The sequence below is a fragment of the Chelonia mydas genome, chromosome 21, assembly GCF_015237465.2.
Source record: "Chelonia mydas isolate rCheMyd1 chromosome 21, rCheMyd1.pri.v2, whole genome shotgun sequence".
Taxonomy (NCBI): domain Eukaryota; kingdom Metazoa; phylum Chordata; order Testudines; family Cheloniidae; genus Chelonia; species Chelonia mydas.
The window spans coordinates 939,815-954,087 of record NC_051261.2 but is presented as its reverse complement, the minus strand read 5'-3'; the positions used below and the strand labels follow the sequence as shown (position 1 = coordinate 954,087).

Below are 14,273 nucleotides of genomic sequence, written 5' to 3'. Positions count from 1 at the left end.
GCTGGACTGCAAAACCCTCCACCCCCATCAGTGTGGACCCTCTCTATGGCAGCATGTCTCACAAACAGCTGCTTACCAAGAGCTTCTTGCAGTAACCGAACCAGCGGCTGCCATCCTCGCCTGTCAGCACGAAGGAAAAGGTTTCACTGGGGAACCCAAGAACAGAAAGTCAGACTCACCATGCAATTCACTGACTGTGGAGGAGGGGGACTCACAGGGGAGCAGGTCAGTCGGGGGCTGACGTAATGTGGAGTAAGTGCAACACCCCACACCCCATCTGCAGCCCTTTGATCTCAATGTGGGAGACCTAGAAGCTGCTCCCTGGCTTCGGACTCCTTCCCTCCCACACATAGGGGGCCGGGATGCCTGTAAGCTGCAGAAGATTCCTCATCAGGATGCTGTCTCCAAGCTCCTCCACTCTGCCGAGCACCAATAGCAGCAGCCACTGCGGGCAGGAACTAACCTCAGGACAGTGCTGCAGACTCTACATAAGGTAGAGGCTCTGCTGGGAGTAGCAGGAATGGGGATGAGTAGAGAGATGGCCCTGCATGGGGTGGCGGGGACCACCCCTGCACCTTATCCTCCCCTAACTCTCTAGATTTTGGGATCAAAACCTCCAGTGAGTTCCCCTTCCCTTGGCCTCTCTCTTCAGTTTCATCCTGATTAAGCTACAGCCACCTAGGCTTTGCCCGAGGGGCTGGCAGATTCCTATGCACCCAGCACCGGCATCACGTCTTTCTCGATTACTTCATTGGGAACTCAGAAACCAGTATCTATTCACAACACAAGCTTTTACCTTTTGAGCTCTGATGTTGGAAGCCAGGCTTTGGGATCTGGAAAGCAGAACCTGGGGATGACCTTTAGCCTCTCCTCGGTATCCTTTGACTGCCTGAAAGGATGCTCGGGCTGGGAAAGGTAACACATGCCTGTTATACAGGGCAACTCTCCCAGGATCTCAGAACAATGGTGGCAGCATTCACTGTAATAGCTATAGTCTCCACCCTGCAGCAGGGGCTTGTGTGCATCAACCCCCAAAAGCCTGATGTAGGGACTGCAGGAGAATATACTCTGGCTACACCAAATTCCCAGCTTCCTCTCATATTGCTCCATGCAGCTCAAAGCACAGAGCCCCAGTGCAGCCTTGACAACAGATTCAGCCCAGGTCTCTTACAGGTCTGGTACGTACTTATTTATCATTAGACCGTTTTGATGCTCAGCTCCACAAAGAGAAAAGCTAATTCCTGGTCCCATGTTTCCAACCGAACAGACTTTTTTGCTACATCCTGTGCCTAATAGGTTTAGCTGAGGATATAGTTTAGTGGCATTTCCCAGCTTATAATAGAATAAAGCTGGGAGAGCTCCCCCGGTGATCACTGCAGGGTGAGACTGTCCCGCTCAGTCCTCTTGAGAGGAGATGCCATGATACTAATAGAACGGAAATATCTTCTCAAGGTTACGCTTGTATGTCTAATAGGCGAGGATCCCAGCTTGCACAGTAAGGAGAGTATATCCCTCCTATGGTCTGTTACAAAGGGAGGGAAGGGAGAAAGATTTCGTGCATCATTAAGAGATAAGAAGGGCACAAATTCTTTGACATCAGGTACTGCAGTTACCTCCACTCAGCCCGAGTCAAAGTCCTTCAGAGAGAACAGGAGCACCTCCACCTTCAGAACTGCTCAGGAAGGACAGAGTGGGGGTCATTTAGCGCATCCCTGTGGGACCACTGACTCAGCTGCATTTGGAGTAAGGGATTCAACCACTTATGGGAAACAGCAGAGAAACAGATCATCATATGGTCTTTTCCAAGGAACGCAAGTCATATTTGGGAGTCACGCTTTCAATCACTACACAGTCCAATGTGAACCTCAACATCACTTCAAGTGTCACAAGATGAGACAGGTTAGAAAGGTAACATGGATGGTCTCCAAAGGATGCCCGTTGCACAGGAGTTTTTCTGGCCCCAGACATCGGAAGAGGGGGACAGGCAGATTGCTTGGGAGCAATGCTATTTTTAGAGTCAAGACTAATCTGTAATCACAGCACCCAAGGTATAATCAGTGCTCCCTAATTACTGGTATGATATTTCCTCATGAATCCCAGCATGAAAGATCCTCCTGTGTAAATCTGGTTGCATTCAACAAAATATTCTAAATCAGGCAAAGGGTAAACAGACATTGAGAAAATCTTTAGTTTTGTCAGTATCATCATAAAACCAGGCCAACAGCCATGTGGTGCAGACTGGAACTGATCCACTGAAGAGGTGCAGTAGGGAAGGAAGATGCTCTGTCCCCACCTCCCCAGTCTCTGATGGTCACAGGGAGGAAGAACTCAGTCAAACCAAATTCATTGCCTTTCAATATTGGGAGTATATCACCTCCACTCAGTTTCACCCTGTTGAATTGAGACTGCTCTCAGGGGCTGGCAGTGTTCCTTTCCGTGTTTTGTGAGTCACCGAGTATGTTTAATCATAATCCTCTCAACTGCATGTCAAACACTTATTGCTCTGGATACAGCAGGTTCCCTTGCAGCCCCACTTGCCCTCCCATAATGGTGAAATGACTGCACCCCCTACAGAAAGGGCATGCTAATTCCCAACAATAACTTTCTTTTTGCAAGAACCCAGGAGACTTCTTTTCTGGAAACTCTGAAAATCCACAGTATCTTGTGGTGCGCTGCTGAGGCCCACAGGAGAGGAGAGGAAATGCAGCTGGATAGCCAAAGCTGGACTGACCTCATCCTGGCTGCTGTTGATACACAGACAAGGAGGGATGTGTTGACTCATGCCGCATTGGAAACAGTGACTAGATTCCATGGGGTTTCATTCTTTTTTTCCCCAAATATCAAGAAAAGCCACATAAAGCAAACTGAACAAAACTGAGACCAACTGCCAACTACAGAGCCATAAACAAACTCATCAAGCACAGCAAGGCTTTAATTCTGCATGTTCAGACCCAAATGCATAGCAAAGGGCAGCCTCAGAGATTCCCCACACTAGCCCTGGTGTGACCAGAACTGCAAGGAGCAAGAAGAGTGATAAATAGGAGATGTATAAGTAGTTTGCTCCACAGTCCTACACTGAATAGAGTCTTCAGATGTTATTGTCTGCCCAGGCTTTGAGAAGGTCCCTGTCACTGGTATCTGAGCACCTTCCACGAGAAATAAAAACATAAATAATCTCTTCCAGCCCGGCCAGCATGGGCTGAGAGGGGAGAGCAGTTCTCATTTCATAAAAGGGCTCAGCAGCAACATTTTCAGTTCAAATTACTTCACAGGAAACCCAAACCCCTCCTGGGCTTGATTCTCTCTCAGCACTAAAACTGGAAGAGAAGAACATTACCATGTGCTTCCACTCCCTGCCAATCCCACCCACAATACCAGATCCTACGGATGATTGTCCCACTAACACTAGGTTCTTCGTGGGTTTCTGACACATCCAGGACACTGGATCAGTATCAGAGCACTCTGTGGGAATGAGTCTCAAGCCCCATGTACCGGGAGGCAGAATACAGCCTGCCAAAACACAAACCCAGCTGTATCCATATTACAAAAGGAACTTGGTAAATTACTGTTTATAGTGCAGCAGACAGGCCCAAGTTAGCTGTTGCCTGGGTACTTTAGGGTACAGCAGCTTTACCCCTTCTCAAGTAAAAGCCAGAACAGGTTTAATTACAGCTCCAAGTGACACATGGTCTAACTACATGCTGGACCCTGCTGTTCTCCCAGCTATATCGCCACACTCAGAAGGGGGAAGGAATGGCTGCAAGCACATACAGGATTTAAAGCAACAAGGTTAACTGGAGTAAAACTGTCTCTTCGGACCAGCATTTAAAATCAGTTTCTACCAGCACCCTTGAGGAGACCAGAGAGAAGAGAAAAAACTCCGCACCTTCTGAGAGGCTCCAGAGCACAAGGTTCAAGTACTGTAGGCTCAGTAAGAATCAAGGACTGGGTCGTGCCACTCCCCCTTTGTGCATAGCAAGAAAAATGTCACAGGAAAGGATGTTTTCCCCATGAAAATCTTGAAGCAATATGCATTTTAATATGGCCAAATGTCAAGTCATACCTCTGGAAACAAAGAAGGCAGGCCAGGCTTACAGCCTGGGGGCCTCTCTCTTGGGAAGCAGCACAGGCTGGCTGCACATTGTGAAAAGGACTTGGGGGTTATGGTGGATAATCAGCTGAACATGAGCTCTCAGTGACACCATGGCCAAAAGGGCTAATGTGATTCTTGGACGTAAAAAACCAGGAAAATCTTGCACAGAAATCTAGAGAGGTTATTTTACCTCTGTATTTGGCACTGGTGTGACCGCTGCTGGAATACTGTGTCCCATTCTGGTGCCCACAGCTCAAGAAAGATGTTGATCAATTGGAGAAGGTTCAGAGAAGAGCCACAAAATGATTAAAAGATTGGAAAGTATACCTTATAATGAAAGAGTCAAGGAGCTCAATCTGCTTAGCTTAATGAGAGGTTACGAGACTTGTTCAGTCTGCAAGTATCTACCCGGGTAACAAATTCAATAATAGAGGGCTAACAGACAACGGCATAACAAGATCCAATGGCCTCAATTTGAAGCTAGACAAATTCAGATTTGAAATCAGGTGCAAAATTTTAACAATGAGAGTAATTAACCATTGGAACAATTTACCAAGGGTTGTGGTGGTGGATTCTCCATCTCTGGAATTTTTAAATTAAAATTGGATGTTTTTCTAAGAGATGTGCTATAGTTCAAACAGGAGTTAATTCAGGGAAGGCCTGGGGTCTGTGTTACACAGGAGGTCAGACCAGATTATCACAGTGGTCCCTTCTGGTCATATAAATAATGAAGAAATTAACCCTTTCCAGGAGAAGTGTATCTATCTACAGTCTAGTTAATATAGTGCCCCAAGCATCCCACAGTCTTTACTGTGTTTTCCTCCTAACACCCCTGTGAGGTAGGGAAGTGCTGTCGTCGGTGAAATGAGACAGAGGATGAGTGACTTACTCAGAGAGTCTGTGGCAGAGCCAGAAGTTGAACCCAGCCAGTTAGAACCCTAACTACTGGACATCCTGGCCCTGCTCATCTGCACAGAGCCAGGGAGGAGGGAAATGCTGGGAGGGAAAAATAATTCAACAGATAAAGTGAAGCTGATGGGACTGGTACAGATCGAGGCATCTGCATGGCACCCACCTTGCTGGGGAACTGCTGTATGACTTGCGGGGTGTACGTCGTCTCTGATGGCTTCTTCTGCAGGGACACAACCACAAAGAGCTCAAAGAGCTGCTGCTCTTGGAATTCAATCAGATCTCGCTCTAGGGTCTGATAGTGCGGGTTCCTCTTGGAGGTCGACTGTACTTGCAGCAGGCGCTTATGGTGACCTGAGAGATAAGGACCAATTCAGTGACAGGAGGCTGGGGCTGTAACCGTGATCATCGGAGGCTCTCAAAGTGTTTAAACAAGGGGAAGTCCCATTTGCATTTCACAAGTGAAGAGGTGAAGGGACTTGCCCAAGGTCACACAGTAAGTGAGTGGCAGAGATGGAATGGTAGTCAGGTCCTGACATCGAGCCTAGTGACTCCTTCCCAGAGCAGGACACCCCAGCTCAGCTCCCACAAGCACCAAGCACGCACAGAGACACAGTAATGTCCCTAGCTGCTTTGCCTGGTGGATTTTATTAGCAGCCCAACACTTTCAATGCCTCTATAGGCTGGTTCTTTGTCACGGCCCAGAGGCTCCCCCCTAACCTCCAGCAGCCCCGAGGAACTGTCTGAGTGCTAACAGGGCTGCTGATGCTGAAGACAGTGAGAAGGGGCCTCGTTCTGTCAATGGGGCATATATATATATATATGTGTGTGTGTGTGTGTGCGTGTGCAATCTCCATAATGTTGCCACACTCCAGGCAATTACATCATAAGAGCGACAACTTCATCAGCAAGGGAATTCAAAACAGAGGCAGAGTCCATCTCCACCCCATCCAGCCTGTCCCACGCAGCATCACAGACTCTCCCTATGCAACACATGGGAAACACTGACATAGCCAGGGGGCTGCAAAGGGTCTGTGAGACATGCTCTGTGGGTTTGTACTATCCAGCCAGACTCACTCAGTGACTCATTTGCTCTATTTTAAGACAGCCAACTACCTCCCCACCACCTCCCAGCACAGAGGGATGGAGTTTTGCCATCAGCCCCAAATTATGGGCTTTTGTACCTCATCTACAGGAAGGAAACATTTAAAGCAATCCAACTGGTTCCTTTTCACTGGGTACTTCCAGCATGTAGCTATCACATTTACAGGCATGCTAGACAGATTCATCTGTAGTAAGTTCAGGGCTGCAGGCAAAGTTTTTACCATTTCATTTCCCAACCCTGCTAAGTGGAAGCTCAGATCCCTGCTGTGCCAACTAGAGCAGATTAGTCAGCACTGAACACCTAGATCTGAGCCTGTAGTTCTGGTTGTCCCTCCAGTGTTTACATCAAGCCAAGTAACCAAACTATCTACTCCTCGCTGACTCCCTTCCAAACAAGGCATTTCACAGCATGGCAAACGTGAAAAGAGGGAAGGGGTACGGTACTCAGTTCTGAGCACCAGAGACAATCCACGGGGGTGAGTTACTCCAAGACACGCGTTTTACTTAGAGGAGGGAGTGACTGGCTGGTGAGTGGCACAGCCCAAGAGGCTGGGAAACCTGACACATGAGGCTCGACATGCAGACTCTGTCCCCTCCAGATCCTTTCATCTCACTGTCACAAGAGGCTGGTTTGACACAAGAGTGGCAGCTTCCTACATTAGCTACAGGAGGCACAAAAACCACAGGAGTGGCTAATCCCATATAGCCCTGCCAGCATTAATTATGACATGGCAACAGGACCAGCCCCGGTGACTCACTCACTCACTTTTCGGCAGATTCTCCGTCTCACTTTCATTCCCACTGGTTTCACCTGAAATGAGAAACAAGGCTTCCATAAAATCATAGTTACAGTGGTAAGGTGGGTGACACCCATGGCTGCCGAAGGGGTCACATCCAAGACCTCCCTTAAGTCTACACCACGTAGGGCTGCTCATTAGCCACCTTGTTCATTACAGAAATCTCAGCAAAAGCAGCCCTTCGCTAGTAATATAAATCCCAAAGAACATCAGAGATGAAGTCAGGTCCACCACTTCCAGGGAGATATAGACAGGAATGGAGATTCTGAGTAGGTATTTAAGCCCTCTAGGTGAATTAGCAACACTTCAGGGTTGGATATAGTTTGTATTCTTTATTTAAAGTCGTTAGGAAACCAAAGAGGCTTTAGACCCCAAGTGTCCCTTCCCAAAGGGCCACCTGAAAGCACCATGATAGAGCAACACGTGCCCTCACAACAAATAGCTTTAACACCTCAGCATGGCGCTACCCCAGCACTGAAGACTCAGACACAGAAAGGGATCTTCTATATGTAACACTATCGAACTTGGATTAAAGAGACGTACAGGGCTTGATTTGCTGAGGTGCTGAACCGACCCAGCAACTCTCACCAGAGTCAGTGCAAGATGCAGAAGCTCAGTACCTCTGAAAATCAAACCGCTGTGGTAAAGTTCGCTCATTCGCTGAGCAGTAGCTGCAGTATGAAGCCCCCATTAGGCTGACAGGACTGTGGTGTGTTGTAAATTAGACATGTCCGTTGTCATGTCAGATGTGTGCTATGTAATGAAGAGAATGGTGCTGGTAGTCTCCATACCTTTTGCTGGAGGAGCTTCTTTCCCTGTATAAGCGAGTAACTTCACCCTCTTCTTCCCACGTTTAGACTCAAAGATCTCCTGTATTTTTAACACAAGCTGGAATCCAAAGAGAAAGCAAACATTAATACAGGCCACATGCACACAAGAGGAGGGAGGTGGCAGTGACACAGCAAAGCACACAGAAGACCTTCAGCAGATGTAATCACATTCAGGAAAGGCTTTGCAGAACCCTAGCTAAAGAGTTATGGTCACAATGCTGTTAACACAACTCTCTGGATACTGGGCACTCTACAGGTCTAACAGGACTGAATAATTACGACAAGAGCCAGTTGGAGACATCATACAGAGCACCCTGGAGAAGGAAGGAAACAAGCAGCACTTGTGCTCTGGCAGCAGACTAGTTGCTGTATATTTGGCTTATCAAGCAGGCTGCACAGGCAGCCGGGCCTAGGATACAGGGAGGTCTGAGGCTATGAACAAGACAAACCAACCATAAAGGAACTAGCAGCAGCATCCTGTAGGATTTGCCTCCAGGAAGCCTTCTGCAAAGGATCCAGAACTCTGTGCAACTACAGGTACCCCAATCCTTTCTGAGCCCAGCCAGAGCTCCTCAACGTAGCTTGGCCTAGTTTCCTAGGATTGTACAGAATGCACTGACAATTTGAGACCCCAGTATGTTTTCTAAAGCACGGAGTCCTCTACTTGCTGTGTGTGTAACACCACGACAGACACGGGGCCTGCCCCAAGGCATTTCCTTAGCTGAATGGTTATAAAAAACCAAGCATTTGTATTTTCTATACTCTAGCATGCCCAGAGGGGACAGAATGCTGTGTCTGCCCCACAGGGGCCCGGGTGGGCCCAGTCTACAGGGAGAAGAAACCTGAACATTACCACTGCTGTACGTGGGCTAAGCAATAGAAGAGAGAAAGGCACCAGCATTCTAACATGCAGAGCAGAAGCAGCTGGATTTTTGTTGATTCAATTGTTTTTTAGGGCCTTTGCTAATACCAGACCCATAAGGATTTCTGGAAATGGGCACCTCTGGCGCTGAAGGTGTTAAAAGGCATCTCCACTCCCATCCTAAGGCACTGTGTGCCCCAAGACCCAGGCAGGACTGGAGGGAGCTCCTTGTTGCTACGTGTTCGAGCCTGCTGGCATTTCTGATTCAGGAGTAGGGCGACTTATTTTTTAAACACAGTGAGGAGGTCAAGTTCTCTCTTGCCCAGTGTTAAGAATCCATTCATGCTCCCAGCAAAGGTAGCACAGTGGGGCCCAGTTATTTCTGTCCCCACACACACTGCATAAAAATAAAGATCGTCACCAACAGAACCTGTTCTCCAGCTCAAACCCTCATCCCCCATCTCCGTGAACTAGGCCGAATTTCAAGCTTGCCTCGTTTTCTGATCTGCTTCTGGTTTTCTGGGGCAGTGACAGACATGTTCTGTTAATGCAGCGAGACTGCAGTGAGATGCCCTTCAGAGGAGCTGCTGTTTCACTTCTGAAGGCTTCCTTCCCTCTGTTACTCTCACCTAGAGGTTTTCTGTTATTACTCCTAATTTTGCAGATTTCAGTCACCAGTGAGATGTTGGGAACACTTGAAGCAGCAAGTTTGCTTTTATTGCTCGAGAAAGAATTGGCTTTTTTGGACTGAAATTCTTTTCTTGCCTGTTCTGAGCCTCTCGCAATCCCGGCTGAATCCTTTGAGTGCCGGGAGAATAATGTAGGCTTCCTGCATGTAAATTGCTCCCAGATTTTTGGAACAGGTTTGGGTTTTTGGGAACTATTCCCCTCCCACTTAACCCCAGAAAAAGGTTACTTGCTATCATGGCATTTTCATAGTTTTTGACACCATGCTCCCTGCTGCCAGGCAGGGTGTTTATAATAATCTTTGTATGCACAAAAAGGGGTATTACTACTTAACATTTCTACAGACTTCGCAGGCAGCTCACTCCACTTCACAGTCCCCTGCCAAGTAGGTAAATATACCAATTTACAGAGGAACTAACTGATGCCTAAGACTTTCCCAGAGCCACACAGCAGGGTTTTCTCAGCTAGAATTAGAACTCAGGAGTCCCATGCTCAAACCACTAACCAATGGTAACTCACCACAGTAGCTACGATATTCCCTCCATCCAATGCGCTATGTTTTGTTATTGTAGCATTGCTCAGGAGAGCTAGATATGGAGTTGGGTTTAGGGTTTTTTAATTAATACAAACTTTTAGAAATATTCCAAGCAGATACAGGCAGGAATCGTAGCAAAGTTTGACTTCTCCAACATGACGGTGGAATTAAATCCCTTTTGTGCTTCTGCCCTCAGAGGTGTGTGTCCCTTACTCACGCAGAAGGGAGCGGCAGGAAGAACGATACCCAAGTGTTATGAAACAGGCTCATTTCTAATGAGCTGTTCAGCAGCTTTTAACATGAAACAGCTGCCAAGGTGCTTTTAACAACATTAGATCAGGAAAATAGACAAACGGTCTAAATAACTGAGCAACAAGCCCCCACAAGAAAGCCAGGGTCGCTCCAGGCCTTGCCAACTAAACAGTAAGTGCTTACACCGAAAGAGCTAATCTACAGATAGTTTAATGGAACGGACGTGAGTCATGCTCACTTGTAGAGAAACTCCCCATGAGTATTCTCCGGCTCCCGACCACTACACTTGTTTGTCCATACACTAAGTTCCTCAAAGCCGGGACTGTCCTCTCTGCATGCCTGGAAAGTGCTCAGCCCACAGCGGGCGCTACCACAGGTAAATAGTAGATCTAATGCCACGAAACGCTCAGCACATGCCTATCCTGCAAAGCAATGCCCCAGTCAAACCCCAGTGCTCCCTGGGACCCAAGGCTGGGAGGAAGTCACCCCCCCACCCCCGCTCTGCACAGACATGCCGATGCGCCAGTTCATCCACGTGGGAGGGCAGCTATCGTGGGGTTTGCAGACTCATGCTGTCAGGATGGTTATCAAACCAGACTGGGAGTCAGGACTCCTGGGTTCTACTCCCCACTCTACCACCCGTGAGAGCCTAATGTGGTCCTAGGCAAGCCACGTCCCCTCCCAGTGTCTCCACTGCCCACCTGGAGAGCAGAGATAAGCTCTGATCTGCGGGCCGAGGGGCTCCAGGACCATTGCAAAGCGTTAAGGTGCTAGAGAAGGTGGAGTGTTAGTGTCACAAATGTCACACAAGAAGCAGGGATTCACACAAGAGCAGAACGTGCAAGTCTCACCTGGGGAAGGTTCTTCCTTTTCCTACCAGCAGCCTCCCCTGCTCGGAACAGCTTCCACTCTGTCAGTGTGACGGGCAGGGTCGTGTCCTTCCCACGCAGGCATGCCCGGGCAGCTTTCAACTCCAGTGTCTTGCGATGGAGGAAGGCAGGCTTGGGAGGGAGCTGGGAACAGACAGGATAAGACACCCAAGGTGTGAAGGAAGCTTTGGCGTTAAACATCTTGTTGGCCAGGTTACAAAGGGGCTCAGCAGGGTGCCCCACTCAGCTCCTGGGAAGCAGCCCCAGAGGGTGTCACAAGCAATCCCCTCTGGCATACGAACACATATCGCAGCAGCTCCTGAGCCCCCTCCAGCTGCAAAGAGGGCACAGGACCTGGAGGTTAGTGAGTATTTCAGCAGGGAAGGAACCTGGAGACTCCCACTCAGAAGGGACCCAGAGGCCTAAAGAGGAGGAGAGAGCCTACACTGCCTGTCACGGGCAAGGTGAAGTTGTTAAAGGGACAGTCCTGCCCTGCCCCGCAGGCCTTATTAATGTCTAAAGTCCTCTGAGGATGGGAAGTGCCCAGCATTAATATGCAGCTTGTAGGGAAAATGAGATCCCTAACTCACACAGCATCTCAGCTCCCACCACTCTGTTCCTGCCACACACACTCAGCGCTGACCTGGCATTTAATTCACAAACAGCTCAAGCTGCCCAGACCTGAACGTGGGACGCAGCGTGCGACAACGACTCAGCAGGGACACGCGTTATTCATGCTGGAAACAGGAAGCCCTGTGGATCCCTCTGCCTGTGACCTAGGCGTCACGGCTGTTTATTGCTGATGTACATAATTTTCAACAAAACCAGGGGCGACTGAAGACACGTGAAAGATGCAACTCCAGGTGCATGGAGAGGAGGGGCACGTGAGGGGGAAGCTCATCTTCCTTCACGAGGCCCGGCAGCTGCCCACCTCACCTCATAGCCAGGCACTTCTGCCCAAGGAACATTTTATTTTTCCATGCACTAAATATCCCTTACACACAGGTGAGAGTGTCCAGCCCTGGATATTGACAGCCACCTGACCGTAGAGCGTAATTCAAGTTTTGTAGCTGAGCTCCCCGAGACAGCTGCTTTTCAGATCCCAGCCCTGGGCCCTCTGGAGTCAGGACAAGCTGGGTTTGCCCCGTGGATTTGAACACAGCCAGCCTGTGACTCACTCTCACCTTGGGAGGCTTGAAGGCATTCTTTGGGGGTGGTAACTTCCAGGCCGACGGGACCCTCCACAATGGTAAAGGCAACACTTTGATATCTTCATACAGATTCTCCTTAGCAGGATCTGGAGAGAACAGGTAAGGGACTAATGAAGCATGGGGGGGGGGGGTCGGGGGGATGCTGCAAGATAGCCACGGGGCTCCCAAAGTCCTTCCAACTCCAGTATCAGTGGGTGTGGGGATCCTGCACAGGGACCCCACTAAATCCCAGCTACCTGCTGCTGCAGTACCACAGCCATCAGCACCTCCAGACAGCGGCCAATTCTTTCCACAAGTGTTTATATAAAGCACCCCATGGCATCTACAGGAAAGCTGAATCCAGCTCAGCTCTGTCCTATTCCAGGTGCCATTAAAGAAAGCCTACCAGTGGTTAGCCCTGCTTCCATCCCACCCAGCAATCAGACACGGGGAAATCCAAACACTTCCCGACCTGAACAGGCCCCTCCCCACCCCTGCTAACGTCCCCGTCAGAGCACAGACACGTACAGATAATGTCCTCGTAGATGTTGTCTTCTGACTGTGTGTAGTAGAGTCTAGATCCCGAGCTGCTATTCAGCTCCTCATGGAGCTTCTGGGAGCTGGTGGCTGCCATCCGACTGCGGAAGCCCTGGATGTCTTCAAACTCAAAGGATTTCCTGAAAGCAGACCGGCACGTTTTCTAGTGGTTTCTTCTCAAGAGGGACGTAAATCACAGATGTTAGGAGCAAGCGAGGCCCTGCCCGCTGAACTCACCAGTACCACCTCCCCAGGCCGGCCTAGGAACTGGCCAGGCCCCCAACACCAAGCCAGTGATTTACTGGTTTCCAGCCAATCCAATCATGTTTGTTTCCCCTGAAGATCTTGTAGGCCCGATAAATGGGACGGGTGGTTTTGGACTATCTGGGCCGAGGAACTGCACTCCCAGCTGGTACCTGCCCAGAGACTCAAGTGCTGAAGCCCTGTCCAGGTAGCGCAGCCAAGGGCAGGAACCCGGAGTGCTGCTTGCTGGACGAAGGAATCCTGCACTGCCCCCTTCCTACCTCCCTGGTGGTGCAATCCCCAGCACTCTGACCTGGGGGGCAGGGCAGGGGGCTGCAACTGACATTGGAGGTCCTGGTTAAAGACACAGGGACTGGTACAGTACACAGAGTCTGTCCCAGAGGACTCTCTCTTTCCTGGAAGATGCCTAGTCATTCTGCAGACTAATTCCCACACTTGGCTTCCTTTGGGGGGTTTAGCTCTGACAAACATATCTGCATCCTGGCAGGCACAAGTGGGCAGAATTCTGTTTTTATTTTTAGTAGTTTTGACACATTTATTTTAAGCTTTTTTCTAGATCTGTATCAATTTAAATTTTCATAGTTGTGGGAAATTATGGGGGGGCCAGATAATTACTTAATGACAGCAGGCACTGAGATTCAGAAAGTTAAAGCATTATAATTTTAAAACAAATTGTCAATATCAGATGTCAAAATATACCAAGCAAACATCCTGAAATCAAACTAACAAGTTCTCAAGCAGCACTTCCCTACTTTGCTTATCTGTACATTTTGGTTATTATTGATGTTCATACTCTTTTGGTAGCTTGTGTGTGACCAGTGATATGAACATTTATTGACATTTACTGATATCAATCTAATTCTGCCAAGCCTAAGGATGAATTGTAAGGGGCTTTGTTCCAAAGCCAGTCTGGGTCAGTCATCAAAGCATTAAGGGAGACACAGGCCACTAAAAACCCGGAGTATTTGCAACACATTTAATACTATGGAAAGCACTGGAGGATCCAAGAGCCCCATCTCCCTGCCCCTCCACAGGATGCTTACCTGCTTACCCAGAGATGGCTACACCTCACTATCTCCTACGTCTGTAGAACTAGCAGAGGGCTAACACAAATTATATGTTAAGTTACTTGTCTAACTCTGAGACCCGCATCCAAGTGGGCAGCCCAGCCCAGCCTGCTGCCACGGTGGTTATCTGAGATTAATGGCCCCAAACTCCAGGCAACTAAAAGATCAACCATCTGGAGTCATGTCTGACTCACGGAGCAACAGTGCTCCTCACTGGAGAAGAGAATTAGCCCATGATCCATGGGAAATATCCCAAAGCGCAGGGCAGGCAGCAGCA

At 48.8% G+C, this 14,273-nt stretch overlaps 1 protein-coding gene across 6 annotated transcripts in view; it reads right to left on the bottom strand.

The window, feature by feature from the left end:
• Positions 1-14,273, bottom strand: part of DENND2C (DENN domain containing 2C) — a 46,303-nt gene that overhangs the window by 9,310 nt on the left and 22,720 nt on the right. For all 6 annotated transcript variants that reach the window (XR_005223316.2, XM_027822048.3, XM_027822051.3 and 3 more), the window contains 8 exons: positions 12,657-12,805; positions 12,123-12,235; positions 10,921-11,082; positions 7,695-7,791; positions 6,873-6,917; positions 5,169-5,356; positions 797-906; positions 77-146 (listed from right to left, as the gene is read on the bottom strand). Coding sequence is in view for 5 of the 6 variants with exons in the window: in XM_027822048.3 (XP_027677849.2) it covers positions 77-146; positions 797-906; positions 5,169-5,356; positions 6,873-6,917; positions 7,695-7,791; positions 10,921-11,082; positions 12,123-12,235; positions 12,657-12,805 (934 nt within the window). In the remaining variant the exon portion in view is untranslated. The remainder of the gene's footprint in view (positions 1-76; positions 147-796; positions 907-5,168; positions 5,357-6,872; positions 6,918-7,694; positions 7,792-10,920; positions 11,083-12,122; positions 12,236-12,656; positions 12,806-14,273) is intronic.